We start from the raw sequence: 16,028 nt of genomic DNA on the forward strand, positions 1-16,028 counted from the left end.
TGAATGTTACCTTGATAGAGCCCTTCCCAAACATGTAACTTTTTCCTTCCTTTGTACGCCATAATATTTTGTGCCACTTAACCCATTCAGCCTTGTATTACAGATATTTATGCTTCCTCCACTCCATTATTCTTCAAATCACAGAACATGGTTCAAGCTGGGACTTCAGTTCATTTCCTTGACAATGTCTAACATTTATCAGCACTTAAGTAGTATTACATTGGTGACATATTTTCATTTCCTTCACAGTGCTTTTGCATGAATGTACACACAAATCTTTTTTGTTTTGTGTGAATAGTATCACACTGTAGGTGTTTTTTGTTGTTTTTTTTTCCACTTTACCATGTGATGAAAATCATGTTCATATATGTAAATAACTCATTATCTTTAATGGCTGCATAATATTCTATAAAATGGATATTACCTACTTTATTTAACCACTGATATATTAGGAAGACTTTAAATGCTTGCTACTACAGATAATGCTACAATGTATGTCTTTGCACACTTGTGCAGATATATCAGAAAGATAGCTTCCTAGAAATAGAATTACTGGGTCAGAGGGTATGTATATTTTTTACTTGTTAGTGCCACATTGCCTTCCAAAAGCGCAAAGTTTATGTTTCTACCAGTAATGTATGAAAGTACCCACTTCTTTGTCTGCTTTTCATACTATCAACCTTTTTAATTTTTCACAGTCTGTTACACCAAAAATGCTCTCACTTTAATTTACATTTCCCTGTTTAATAGTGAGCTTAAATTTAAATGTCTTTTCATATGTTGGCTGTATTTCTTCTCCAAGAATTGCCTATTCACATCTCTTTGCCAATTTTTCTATTAGGTTGTCTTTTCCTATGTGATTTGTATCATTTTTAAAAATAGATTCTAGATATTAATCCTTTTCACATACATATCAAGGAGTTATTCCCAGTTTGTCATTTGTCCATTAACTTTCTTTATGATGTTATTTGTGACTTAATTTTTAGGTAGACAGATCTTTAGTCTTTTTATTTATGACTTCTCAATTACAAGGGCCTTCCCAATCCTACGGTTACAAAAATGTTTTCTTTTAATAGTCTCATTTATTTTTAATCTTTTAATTTATATGAATTTTATTTGAAATTTGATAAAGGATAGTGATATAATTTTAATTTTTTCCTCTTTCCAACACTATTAAAACCTGTCCCATTGATTTGAAATGTCAGTTATAAACACTAAAGTTCTGTGTGTATTTATTTAGTTTTTATTCCTGTCCCAGTACTATGATTTTATTCATTTGCATTATCTCTCAAATATGAACTTTAGAGTCATCTTGTGGGTTTCATTTAAAAATATTATTTAATCTTGTTGGGAGTTTTGTTTGGATTGCATTTAATTTATGGATTACTTGGGGGAAAATGGACACCTTTGCAATATTGAATCTCCCATTTTGGACCGCTATAGTATGTCTCTCATATTTATTCAGGGTGTTTTTTGTTTGTTTGTTGTCCTATTGTAAAGTTTTATAGCTTTTCATCTAGATCCTGTACCTTTTTGTTAGATTTATTCCTTGGTATTTCATAGTTTTTATTGCCACCATGAATAGGATCCTATTTTCTATTATGTTTCCTATTGGATTTTGCTACTAAGTAATGTATGTTTATTTTATTTCTGACCACCTTATTAGTCTTAATAGTTTTTCAGTTGATTTCTTAGGTTTTCTGAGTGTACAGTTATATCATCTGCAGAAACAATGACAAGTTGCTGTTTTTGTTCCCCTCATTTAGTCTTCATTTCTTTTTATTGTCTTGCTCAATTGTTAGGCATCTCCAGGACATTATTTTAGAGTAGCAATAATAAGAGGTATCTTTTGTTCTTAGCTTTAGGAGGAACACTTTTGTATATTTTAACATTAAATTTTGATGCTTGATGTGGCTATCTAATGGTCATTTTGTCTAATTAAGAAAATTTTCTGTTTTTCTCTTATTGAGGAGTTTTATCAAAACTCAGTATTATAACATACTTTTTGACACCTATTGAGATAATTTTTTTCTTTTAATCTCTTAATGCAGTAAATTATTTTTTTTTCCTGTTGTACTGTTCTTGATTTCTTGGGATAAACACTATTTGGTCATGATACATTGTTTTTAACACCTTCAGTCCTAAATTTGATTTTATTTAGAATGTTTTTATCTATATTCATAAGCAAAATAGGCCTATACTTTTTTTTTCTCTCTTTTTACTTATGTTTCTCCTTGCTGTGTAATACTTTATATACTTGGGAGCTAGCTGCACCTTGAAGAATTGATAACATTCACTTATAAAACCGTCTGAGCCTGATGACTTTAAAGACGGCATTTTGACTGCCTTTTTAATTTTAATTATATTCAAGGGCTGTTAATATCCTATTTTTCTCTGATCTTGAGCACATTACTAACTTGATTAAATCTCAGTTTTCTCCCCCCTCCTTGTTTTATTTTACTGAGAAATAATTGACATACATCACAGTATAAGTTTAATGTATACAGAGTGATGGTTTGATATACACATATTATGAGATGATTACTATAGTAGGTTTAGTTAAAATCCATCATCTCCTATAGAAAAAATAAAAAGAAAGGAAAAACAATTTTTTTCCTTGTGATGAGAACTCTTAGGATCTACTTTCTTCACAACTTTCTTACATGTCATACAGCAGTGTTAAGTACAGTCAAATCATGTTGTACATTACATTCCTGGTACATATTTATAAGTGGAAGTTTGTACCTTTTGACCACCTTCATCCAATTTCCCCATCTCCCCATGCCCCCACCTCTGGTAATCACAGATCAGTCTCTTTTTCTATGAGTTTGGTGTTTTGTTTTATTTTTTAAAATTTATTTTAATTTTGGCTACATTGGGTCTTCATTGCTGCATGCGGGCTTTCTCTAGTTGCGGTGAGCGGGGGCTACTCTTCATTGCGGTGGCTTCTCTTGTTGCACAGCACAGGCTGTAGGTGCATGGGCTTCAGTAGTTGTGGCATGCAGGTTCAGTAGTTGTGGCACGTGGGCTCTAGAGCACAGGCTCAGTAGTTGTGGTGCACAGGAGTTGCTCTGTGGCATGTAGGATCTTCCTGGATCAGGGATTGAACCCATGTCCCCTGCACTGGCAGGCGGATTCTTAACAACTGCGCCACCAGAGAAGCCCTGTGATTTATTTCAGAGAGTGTTCTGCCTCTGTTTTTCCTCTAGAAGTTTTATAGTATCTGGTCTTGCATTTAGGCCTTTGATCCATTTTGAGCTTATTTTTGTATATGGTGTTAGAGAATGTTCTAATTTCATTCTTTTACATGTAGCTGTCCAGTTTTCCCAGCACCACTTATTGAAGAGACTGTCTTTTCTCCATTGTATGTTCTTGCCTCCTTTGTCACAGATTGTCCATAGGTGTGTGGGAGTACCGTACTGTTTTAATTACTATAGCTTTATGGTATAGCTTGGAATCAGGAAGTGTGATACCTCCTGCTTTGTTGTTCTTTCTCAGTGTTTTTTTGGCTATTTGGGGTCTTTCATGGTTCCATATGAGTTTTAGGAGTGTTTTTTTTCTATTTCTGTAAAAAATGCCTTGGAATCTTGATATGGATTGCATTGTATCTATCGATGGCTTTGGGTAGTATTGACATTTTAACAATATTAATTCTTATAATCCATGAACATGAGATACCTTTCCTTTTTTAAATTTTTAAATTTTTTTTTATTTTTTGGCCCTGCTGTGTGTCTTGTGGGATCTTAGTTCCCTGACCAGGGATCGAACCCATGCCCTCAGCAGTGAAAGCACAGAGTCCTAACCACTGGAGTGCCAGGGAATTCCCACCTTTCTGTTTATTTCTGCCTTCATTTTCTTTAATCAGGGTCTTGTAGTTTTCATAGTAGAGATCTTTCACCTCCTTAGTTAAATTTATTCCTAAGTACTTTATTGTTTTTGATGCTATTGTAAACAGGATTGATTTATTTCTTTTTTAGAAAATGCATTGTTAGAGAATCTCAGTTTTCTTAATGGTAAAATGGAGATAACCAAATCTAACTCTCAGTATTGTAGTAAGGATTAAATGAGATAAAATATGATTATTTAGCATAATTGTACCTTACATAAGGTAAATGCTCATCACTAGTAGCCACTTATCATTGTTATTCCTTCAAGTAGATTAATGCAGTTACTGTAATCATTGCACAGTGGGGTTGTAAGCTCCATATTAGCAGAGAGATAAGATACAAAGATAAGTGAATGGTCCAGCCAACAGTAGTGGGCATCCACTCTGTCTGCCATGATCGTTGGTGAGTCTGGATCCCTCTAAGGACTAGAGCTTTTTCCTGCATTGTTGTCTCTCAGCAGACCTACCCATGGGCGAGGATGTACCACCTCTGTTGTACCAGGGAGCTGTGGTGTAGGCTATGTGTGTGCACCTGGGACATCTGTGCCCCACCTGGAGCTTGTTCTCCACATTGAGAGTGCTTATTTATGTTGATTATGGAAGATTTTTAACTTGAATGGAAAGATGACATTTTTGAAAAGTCATTTGAGAAATCAAGATCGTAATGTATAAAGCTAAGCATTACATGATTGGTCTCAAGAACATTCTCTGAGGTTTGTTTTTTTTAAACAAATACTTAGAAGTTGTGTCTGTCTTTTTGACAGAAGTATAAAATCTGAGACTGAGATAGATGCATAAAATAGAAAATGGAGACTTGTTGCATTCTCATCAACAAGCAGAATATGGTTTTTTCTGGTTTTTATTACTTCACAATCCTTCATCTGATATTTAAAATGTATTTATGTTGAGTCATTTCTTTCTCTTTTGCTGGTAAACCGGAAGGTCATGAAATGATTCTGCAGAGGCAGTACCATTACATTCAGTTTCTTTTTTTGTATATATCAGTTAAGAGGCTTGTAAATGGAAGTATGTCCACCTCACATCCTTTGTATGGTAATGGCAGTGATGTTTGCCTTTTTGTGACTGGTGCAACATTTATTCATTCATAAACCCAATTCCAAATAACCTAAGGGCTTTTTGACGAAAGGTGACTCTAGTAAGAACAGTGTTAGATTTTGACAGGCTACTTTTGTTTTTACAGACATTTCTTTTCTTCTTTTTAGTGTTTCGAAACTACCAGTATTTTAAGAGTGTTGTGGGGGCAGAGGGGTGCCATGGTCAAAGAAAGTTAATGCACATATTTGGAGTTAGGGTTTCTGAATCTTCAACTAGGAAGGGAAAATAAAAGTTTTGAGGCTCAGCTCAGCTTAAGCCTCTTTATCACCCTCTCTGAACCAACACTTCTGGTTGGTAAAAAGCTTACAGATCTGAGAAATAAAAGCAGCTTAAGAGGTTGACTTTGGTCAACCTTAATAATAATAGAAGAGAAAAAGGGCAGCAATTCCAGAGATTCACCTATTTTCCCATAGACTAAGGGACCCTGTACACCTCCTGTCCCCTCTTTAACTCACTGTCATCTGTTCAGCAGGGCTTCCTATAACCAGTTGGTATCAGTAGAAACAGTCCTTCCATTAAGCCTAAGAAATGTCTCCTAAAAAATTGTTTCAGAAGTTTTCACAGTATTTGAGCATTTAAGGGAGTGTTTGTCATATCATAGAGAGTGAAAATGGAGAAGGATAAGGACTCCAGAGTGCTAGAATTATATATGCCTGAGAGTTTGCCATACTAGCCAATAGCAAGGCTTTGGTTCTGTTTATTTTTTCTAGCTCTTACTATATTCTACTTTTATCATTGAGAATATTGGGGATTTTATCTCATGATATTACTTATTATATACATTATTAATACATTGCATATTTTTAAATATATACTGTTAAATTTATTGTTATAATGTTATCTTTAAAGTATCAATGGCTTTTTCCAGAGCAATAATGAAATTTCACAGTATGAAAATGGAAGAAATCAACAAAATTATTCGTGACCTTTGGCGAAGTACCTATCGTGGACAAGGTAATTAACATGGTGTATCATGAATGCTCTTTCTAAAGCCCTATATCCAGCTCTTGCCTCATAAGACTGCTCATCATGCTAGTATTACCTCTGGGCCTCTCTCTGAACATCTCTTTCCGATTTTCTAAGAATTCTTATCTTAGAATTCTTAGCAAGAAAAAAATGCAAAGTTTTCTATTCCAAAGCCTGACAGGACTTACAGGTTTGGCCATGGTGCACATTATATTTAGTTGATGATGTAATAGGTTCTGTCGAAGTGCAGATAGGGATAAGCCAAAAATGTGATAAGAAGAAAACCATTAGGAGGAAACTCTTAATAGGGGAACTAAGAAAAAGGCACCTCTGAGACTGAGGGTTGGGGCATCTGGTTGCTTCTGGCCAGGAATCTTCATCACCAGAGAAAGAGTTTCCAAACCAGCCAGTGTTTTCCTCTGGTAATGTCAGCCTCACACGTTGCTTGTAACTTACTTTGATAAGGTTTGCAAGTGACAAAAGGCTGCAGAGTGTAGGTTCCCCTAAAATCTTCTTCTTTCTGTGTCAGATATTGAATACATAGAAATTCGATCTGATGCCGATGAAAATGTATCAGCTTCTGATAAAAGGCGGAATTACAACTACCGAGTGGTGATGCTAAAGGGAGACACGCCCTTGGATATGCGAGGACGATGCAGTGCCGGACAAAAGGCAGGTATCTCAAGAGCCTAGGGAACCACCTGTACACAGAGAATTGACAAAGAGGAATCATTGTCAGTGCAGGGGAAGCACCCAAAGTTGCCCTTGAACGGTAGGAAGCTCCTTATAGCAGTCCTTGCTGCCATGTAAAGTGAATCAGGCTCAGTCACTCTCATTACACTCTCTCAATCCTAACCAGCATTTCCTGCAACATTATGTAAAGTAGGCTTTTAGAAGAGGGGCCTGAAACAGTCTCTCAGGATAGCCTAAATGTAAACCAAGAAGTTGAGGACCATTCATTGTTCCACAGCACTCCTTATGAGAATAAGGTTACTGGGTTATCAGTTATAGACACACCACTATTTTATGTGACACCAAGAAAGAAAAAATTCAATTGTAATTGTAAGATGCATCCTCATTTCAGAGAAGTCAAAGGGTGGGGGAAGGGTATGTTTTAGAATCAGTGACATACAGTATTAGCAAACCAGATCCTAGATTGAGCCAGATGAGGCATTACAGTAAGTAAGAGTCTAATTGAGAAGGTAGCCTCATCATAGGACTGAATCCTCACCACCACTCCCAGCCTAGCCTTTGGGCCTGAGGACCATCTAAAAGAAGGGTCTGCCAGGGTCAAAGGCTTTGATACCCACAGGTGCCTCTGTCCCCACCACCACACACACAGGGACTCAGTGCTGGGCCAGACCATCTAGCTCTACGGGAAGCTCTGGGAGGATAGCCTGGGTTGGATATACAGAGCACAGAGGAATAAAGTTTCAAAGAGTTGGGAAAGTGGGACCTGCATCCTTGGGGTACGAGGCTGGGTTCTTTCACTGTGCACTGGTTTGTAAAAGATGTTCAAAAGGTTTTTGAGCTTCCTCCTTTCAGATTAGAAGCAGAACATTATACTTGATAACATCTCTGGACCCCTGATTTTCTTAACAAAATTTTATAGTTCCAGAAACGGATGCTCACATTATCAGAGTTACTTGCATAAAAGGTTTGCAATTTTTGCTTAAAGACACTCTATGCATGTATGCATTTTGTCATCAACCCGGACAGCTGATACCAATTAATAAGGCATCTGCAGATTATTATCTTAATCATAGTCTGCAAAAATGACAAATTTGTGATCTACAGTCAGTATCCCCTACTTGCATTGATGATTTTTTGTGGTAATTATGAATGAGAAAATAGTTTGAAACATGTCCGTTTGGATTAAACATACTTTCTGAACAAAAGCAGATTTCTTATAGCTACTCCAAATTATAAAAATTAATTAGCAGTAATTGCTTCCCTGGTGTTGGGTGACAGAATAGACAAATGGTTTGGTAGAGGTGGGCCAGGAGCTCCAGTCATACCCCACTCTGAGCGGGTCATGGTGCAGGTGGCAGCAGGAGAGAAGTGCCCATCTGCAGAGGGCCAGCGTCAGAGCAAAGCTGTAAACTGCTCTGAAATCACTAACTCACTCACTGATGCTCCTTCACTCACAAATCGGGGTGGGTGGTGGAGGGGGGGGCATTACAGCTCACACAGAAAGTAGTGTATACTTCCTAAACTAGTTCTTCACTCTTAATTCTTTGTCCCTTGTACCCTCAAATGGCTTCAGTGGTGGCCTAGTTTAGTATTAGGCTTCTATTAACCACAAAAGTGCCTCATAGTTTGGGTTGCTTGGATTTCCTACAGTCAAGCTTAAATAAAACCATACTTCTGTACTCCTGGTACTTTTTCCCCTCCCTTCCTTTCCCTCTCCCCCTCAGAATCATACACATAAACAGTTAAGTGTGGGTTAGAGCAGTGGTGCCTCTTTGGGAGCCATAGATCTCACAGAACATAGAGATTTAAAGATGTCTCTGAGAGAAAAGGTGTCTGGAAAATGTGTTATGTCTAAGTTTTCTAACAAATCTCATTATCAGGAAAATAGCCAGGTCATGAATTTTTAAGGTTGTTAATCTTATAGCATTATTAAAATTACTAGTTACAGATAAATGTTAATGCATTTCTGATTCAAGTCTGTAATTTGAAGTTTTGTTGTAGCTGATGTGAGGTGTTTGTGCAGGGTCAGCACTGCTTTTAGCATTGTATTTCATTGCAAATGATAGGATGAGATAATGCAAATGATAGTTCACCTTCTGGAATGGCATGAGCGTTTCGTCACAGTGCCAGGCTCTCCCAAACAAAAGAGCAGTGATTTACCTAAGGTCAGTGATCCTGTGACATTGCCCCACCTTTCCCTTCTAAAGACATTATGCCAGGTCTGCCTGCTTTTCTAAGGTGAATGAGAAAAATGTGCAGTACAGCTAAGCTCTGGTGCTTTTGTTCCAGGTATTAGCCTCACTCATCATTCGCCTAGCCCTGGCTGAAACATTCTGCTTAAACTGTGGCATCCTTGCTTTGGATGAGCCAACGACAAATCTTGACCGAGAAAACATTGAATCTCTTGCACATGCTCTGGTTGAGTAAGTATCTCAAATTTGGGGCCAAGTTATGATAGTTTTTAAAGTAAGGTTAAGAGAATTCTATGATGAAAATCCTCTGCAGATGTGTCTTCCTTGAGGAAACTGGTTTTGCCAGACCTTAGGCTTTACCTGGATCGTAATTCTTCAGATGCTTAAAAAAAGAACTACATGGTGAACAGCCACCCCAGACACATCCTGCATCTCCCCAAGAGTGTTCATAGGGAAACCCATGGTAAGGGTCTCCTGGCTTTGTTTGGTTTTCCTGTAAACCCACCAGAGGGGCCCACATGTCCTGTACAGGAGTTAGCATTCCCTGCTAAAGCCTTTCTAGGTGGTAACGGTAGTGACAGTGGGTTTTAGACTATTTCCCCAGCTTCTCACATGTGTCAGCATCTATGAGGAATGACAGTGCTTACTCAGAAAGTGTATTAGTGGTGAAGTAGAATCCAGAGGGTAAAACTGCATACACTTTTTACCATAGTTCACCTGTGGTGGGTGCACGCTCTAGGGATAGGCAGCCCTTGCTTATGGGCTGTGCTGGCAGAGGAAAGGCACTTTCCGTGAGGTAGAGAAGCTATTTTGGGTACTTCTTGCTCCAGACAGACTCCTTCTAGCAGAGAAAACATTTCCTGTGTGATAGCCGGGATGGAGCCAGAAGGAGACTTGAGCAGCCACAGAGCCACCTTTCTCCAGCCACCTCTCAGTAGTCCCGTGTGACCAACAAGTAAGGGCTGGTGCTTTTGAAACCTAAGTGCATCCAGCTCCAGGCAAGGGATAAATAAGTGGTTAGGTAAAAGAAAAAGTCTTTCAAGTCTCAGATGTGTAACTAATTACCTCAGCACATAGATAACGAGCAAAAATGTTCTCAGTACACCCACTCAGGCCCCCTGTGTGTCATACCAGTGATGCATCCAGTGACTGGTGGTGGCAGAATTCTAAGTAGACCCAGCTCCTAAGAAGGCAGTGGGGCTCACAGTGTTATTCCCCTTGCCTGTAGTCTGTCTTGTCTTTTTTTTTTTTTAATGTAATTTTCTTCCAGAGAAAACTAGTATCAGGTCAAGAAAACCCCAGGCAAAGGAAGAATCAGACCCCTAAAGTTGAGCAGCACAGATATTAAGGAAAACTCAATTAATCATTTCCACCTGCTTTAAGAATAAACTAGATCATGTATTCTCACCAGTCTCTAAGCCAGACCTGAGTGAAGAGTCATGCATCCCCACTGTCTGGAGAGGAGACAGGACTGCTACCTGGCTGGGCTGAAGGCCTGGATCCACCACTACCACCCTCCCCACCGCCACTTCCTGCAGGGCTATCGGAGGTCCTCCCTGATACACAGCACAGGAAAAACCTGGTCATCACACACAGCATACATTTATGTGTCTGGCAAGGTTCTCAGTGCTTTTTTCAAATAAAAGAAAGGGTTATGTATGTTCTTTGGTAATAAAATGTTATAAATATATTGTTTCAGGATAATAAAAAGTCGCTCACAGCAGCGTAACTTCCAGCTTCTGGTGATCACTCATGATGAAGATTTTGTGGAGCTCTTAGGGCGTTCTGAATATGTGGAGAAATTCTACAGGATTAAGAAGAACATTGATCAGTGCTCAGAGATCGTGAAATGCAATATTAGTTCCCTAGGATCTAATGTTCATTAAAAACATTCAAGATTTATATGCCTTAGAAACATGGGTCCTCAGCCAACTGCTTATTTCTGGTATTGAGTCAATATGAAAATATGTTCTTTCAAATGAGCCTTGTGTCTAGGGTTTTTAATGTCTGAGAGGTTCGAAAATCATTAAAATTGTTTCACATGGAATTTGGACTGATTCCCTGAACTTCATCCCCCTCCAGGCAGCCTCTGACAGGCCTGTGGGGCTCAACAGCAGCACAGTTGGACTCAGCTTCCCTGCTTCCCTTCCTAGCACTGATGAAGGAGTCTATGGGATCTGAAGCTTCTTACTCACCTTTCACTTCTCAAAGCATTAGTGAGAAGCAGTTCCCTGCCTGGATACTTTATGGCTTGGGCATTTAAAAAGTCAGTGTTAAGTGTTACCTGTAAATTTATTTCTCTGGATATGGTTTAAAAAACTGCGTTATCATCAGTATTAATATCTGAAGATGACAGAAATGACTGAATATTAATATTTGGCTCTGCTCTTAACTTTATAAATCTGGGCAAGTGACCTCTCCCTCTCAGGGCCTCAGTTTCCCCAACTAAAATTTGAAGTAGTCGAATGGGGGCTTCACGGTTTGAAAAGAACCTTAATTATCTAATTCAATACCCACTGTCTTCCCTCCCCACATATCCCTACTAGGTAGTCATCCAAACCTGGGCTCTTTCTAGAGGGAGGAAGTTCCCCACTGTGCACATCCACGTTTCGAAAGCTCTGCCCAAGAGCAAGGCCTCTCTTGGGGCCTGACCTGCATTCATGAAGGAGTCTGTAACTTTCCCATCTGTCTGTGCTGTTTATCAGTTTGGCCTTACCATGAATCCCCATTGCTCTCCAAGTAATGCAACTCTGGTGTGGAAGGGAAGCAGAGCTCGCTCAGTGTCAAGACTGGCTCCCCGCGGGATCCAAGCAGACCTGGAAAAGCAGGCCTCATTTTCATTCCAGATGTTGTTTCTAATAAAAGCCTAATCATACCCTTTCTCTGGAATTGCCAGCTGACAACTTGAAGCCTTTCACAAGCATTCCACACAGAATGCTACCAAGTGATGCACTTTTGAATTAGACTTTCAGAGTCAGTCTGTCAGTCATGTGGCACGATCACCAGGAGCCGAGAACCACTTGGCAACCACTAGAAGCTGAAAAAGGCAAAGAAACAGACTTGTCCCTCAGAGCCTCCAAAAGGAACCAGCCCTGCTGACACCTTGACTTTTATACTGATTTTCAGACTTTTAGCCTTCAGAATTACATAAGAGAATAATACTTGTTTTAAGCTGCTGAGTTTGTGCTTGTTTGTTACAGCAGCAATAGAAAACTAATACACTATCCACTGTATATATAATCAATTTCTGGATATCTAATATGATACTAGTTACTACTATCCTTGAGACAATTGAAAAAAGGTTATTTACCATTTTTTATGTTCTGTGGTTCACAGAAAGAATGCTGGTTGAGAAAGTCTGGTCCAGACCCTCACCCAGTCCATGGATGAAAGGGCCAAGCAGCAGAGCCACCACTCCAGCCACCTACTTCGTGTCCACTGACTGACAATATTCAGTCATCCTAATTAGCTTTGAAAAACTAAAATCACCATTATTAGCCAAACTAGCATGATATCAACAAAGGTACCATGAGAAAAAAACAGCAGACCAATCTCAGAGGACACATCCAGGAATTCATAAATTAAGAACAAATCAATTCCAGTCATCTATTAAAATAAACATACATAATAACCAAGGTGTCTTTATCCCAAGAATGCAAGAATATTTCAGAAGATAACTGTTTACAAATCATCACCATAATAAAGCCAAAGGGGAAAAATTCTGATAGACACCTAACACTGACCATTATTTGATAAAATTCAACATCTAGCTTTAGTAAACTCATACTTTTGCAAAGAATAAAAGAATATTTTCTTAGTGCTATTTGTCATGAATTAAAAATTAACAGTCATCTTAATAGCAAAAGATGAAATATTTTCCATTAAGTAAAAAAACCAGGTAGCTTCTATCAACATACTTTTGAAAGCTCTAGCCATTGCAACAAGAAATGACAAAAAGGAATACAAGATATAGGCAAATGAAACAAAGTTATTTACAAATTAAAACAGACTTCCCAATTTCAAGTCTGGTTTCCCCTGACGATGTGACTTCCCTCACAGCCCTTTTGAGAGTGGATTTCTCTCCCATTTCCCTTGTATCAGTGGGCTTGGAGGTGGTGGTGGTGCCATTTTTAAGCTTTTCATTGCTGCTTCTACATCATCCTCCATTAACCCCCACACACACACTTGAGATGAATAGGCATCGCAGTATGGAGGTAAAGAATATGAGCCAGACTCATAGACTTAAATTCTAGCACCACCATTTACTAGCTTTGGGACCTTGGGCAAGTCATTTATCCTCTTGCTCCTGTTTCCCTATCTGTAAAAGTATCTAAAACGGTGCCTATCTTGCAGCATTGTTATGAGGATTAAATGACTTTTTTTTTACATCTTTATTGGAGTATAATTGCTTTACATTGTTGTGTTAGTTGCTGCTGTATAACAGAGTGAATCAGCTATACATATACATATATCCCCATATCCCCTCCCTCTTGCATCTCCCTCCCACCCTCCCTATAACACCCCTCTAGATGGTCACAAAGCACGGAGATGATCTCCCTGTGCTATGCAGCAGCTTCCCACTAGCTATTTTACATTTGGTAGTGTATATATGTCAGTGCCACTCTCTCACTTCGTCTCAGCTTACCCTTACCCCTCCCCATGTCCTCAGGTCCATTCTCTACGTCTGCGTCTTTATTCTTGTCCTGTCCCTAGGTTCTTCAGAACCATTTTTGGTTTTTTTTTTTAGATTCCATATATATGTGTTAGCATATGGTATTTGTTTTTCTCTTTCTGACTTCACTCTGTATGACAGACTCTAGGTCCATCCACCTCACTACAAATAACTCAATTTCATTTCTTTTTATGGCTGAGTAATAATATTCCATTGTATATATGTGCCACATCTTCTTTATCCATTCATCTGTCAATGGACACTTAGGTTACTTCCATGTCCTGGCCATTGTGAATAGTGCTGCAATGAACATTGTGGTACATGACTCTTTTTGAATTATGATTTTCTCAGGGTATTTGCCCAGTAGTGGGATTGCTGGGTCATATGGTAGCTCTATTTTTAGCTTTTTAAGGAACTGTTCTCCATAGTGGCTGTATCAATTTATATTCCCACCAACAGTGCAAGAGGGTTCCCTTTTCTCCACACCCTCTCCAGCATTTACTGTTTGTAGATTTTTTGATGATGGCCATTCTGACTGGTGTGAGATGATACCTCATTGTAGTTTTGATTTGCATTTCTTTAATGATTAGTGATGTTGAGCATCCTTTCATGTGCTTCTTGGCCATCTGTATATCTTCTTTGGAGAAATGTCTATTTAGATCTTCTGCCCATTTTTGGATTGGGTTGTTTGTTTTTTTGATATTGAGCTGCATGAGCTGCTTGTAAATTTTGGAGATTAATCCTTTGTCAGTTGCTTCGTTTGCAAACATTTTCTCCCATTCTGAGGGTTGTCTTTTCGTCTGGTTTATGGTTTCCTTTGCTGTGCAAAAGCTTTGAAGTTTCATTAGGTCCTATTTGTTTATTTTTGTTTTTATTTCCCTTTCTCTAGGAGGTGGGTCAAAAAGGATCTTGCTGTGATTTATGTCATAGAGTGTTCTGCCTATGTTTTCCTCTAAGAGTTTGATAGTGTCTGGCCTTACATTTAGGTCTTTAATCCATTTTGAGTTTATTAAGTGGCTTTTAAAACTGCTTAGAACTCCCTGGCACGTAAATGTGCTATGTGTGTATTCAAGAAAAGCCTCATATCATCAGTTTACTCTTTCTTGTTGCAGTTATCTTTAGCCCCCAGCCTGGTCACTCCTGCTTATTCATTGACAATTTTAGCTCCCAGTTGAGAATTATTCTCCTAATACTAATTTCATAATCATTGGTGATTTCAGAATCCAAATGATGATCTAATACCACGCCCCTGGCCTCTCCGATCCTTGCTCTTTCCTCCAGTGAGGAGACACTCCATAGTCTTACTCCAGAGTCCAGTCCTTTAACAACAATAACTGCAACCCTCCATATCTCCGTTTTAAGTATCTCACTCCAGCAACCTCTCGTATCTTTACAGTTCACTCCTGGGGTCTCCAGCTTCAGCAATTCTTTGAGCCCTCCAGGATGTCAATCCATTGATTCTACCACTTTTTCAGTTCTTTACTTCCCTCATGCCTGTACTTCTCTCCTTTTACAGCTTAAATTCCATGGTCCATCCTTATATCACTGTCTTGCATAGACCCTCAACTGTCTTGTCCCTCTTCTGTCCTCAAACTTTTCTCACAGTCTCCAACCCTGGCTAAATAGGACTCTGCCTTCTCCCTGAACATGCAGTTTCCTTTACTGGTTCCATATTTCCCTGACCTTTTGTTGTTGCCCTGCTTTAGTGCCCAGTCTGCATCTGTACTTTTTTCTTCTCACACTCACTTACTTGGTGACCTCTTCCAGTCTCACAACTTTAAATTATCTTGGGACTCCCCTGGTGGCACAGTGGTGAAGGATCTGCCTGCTACTGCAGGGGACATGGGTTCGAGCCCTGGTCCAGGAATATCCCACATGCCAGGGAGCAGCTAAGCCCATGCGCCACAACTACTGAGCCTGTGCTCTAGAGCCCACGAGCCACAACTACTGAAGCCCACACACCTAGAGCCTGTGCTCCACAACAAGAGAAGCCACTGCATTGAGAAGCCCGCGCACTGCAACGAAGAGTAGCCCCTGCTCGCCACTAGAAAAAGCCTGCGTGCAGCAACGAAGACCCAACGCAGCCAAAAAATATAAATAAATCTATTAAAAAAAATAAGAGTGCAAAAAAATTATTACCTTAGTTTGAGTTCTCCCAGAAGCAAAACCTGAAACAGTGATTCAAGCAAAAGTAAACAGTAGGATACGGGGAATTATAATGAAGAGAAGGGAGCCAATGAATAGTGTGTTCTTAAACCAGCTACTGTAGTAGGCAATTTGGAGTTTAATCCCACAGGGAACGTGGGAAATTTGGCAAAACATATGCCTCAAAATTATCCCACCCGAGGAGCAAGAGAGCTGGGGGTATTTATCAATATATACCAAGTCCCAAGAGTCACTAACTGAGGGCTATTCCAGGGCATGTTAGCTACTGGCTTTCCGTGTGCATCTTCCACAGAGCTGCCTTCCACAGTTTTTTAAAAAAGAAAAGAAAAGGGTAAGA

At 39.1% G+C, this 16,028-nt stretch overlaps 1 protein-coding gene across 1 annotated transcript in view; it reads left to right on the forward strand.

Moving 5' to 3' along the window:
• RAD50 (RAD50 double strand break repair protein) overlaps positions 1-12,449 on the forward strand; it is a 103,807-nt gene extending 91,358 nt beyond the window's left edge. Inside the window, exons 22-25 of the mRNA XM_081230591.1 lie at positions 5,871-5,956; positions 6,498-6,640; positions 8,951-9,084; positions 10,553-12,449. Coding sequence (XP_081086717.1) covers positions 5,871-5,956; positions 6,498-6,640; positions 8,951-9,084; positions 10,553-10,739 — 550 coding nt within the window. The 3' untranslated portion in view covers positions 10,740-12,449. The remainder of the gene's footprint in view (positions 1-5,870; positions 5,957-6,497; positions 6,641-8,950; positions 9,085-10,552) is intronic.
• The last annotated feature ends 3,579 nt before the right edge of the window (positions 12,450-16,028 follow it).

Source organism: Mesoplodon bidens (genome assembly GCF_964165515.1).
Source record: "Mesoplodon bidens genome assembly, chromosome: 4".
In the NCBI taxonomy this organism is placed as follows: domain Eukaryota; kingdom Metazoa; phylum Chordata; class Mammalia; order Artiodactyla; family Ziphiidae; genus Mesoplodon; species Mesoplodon bidens.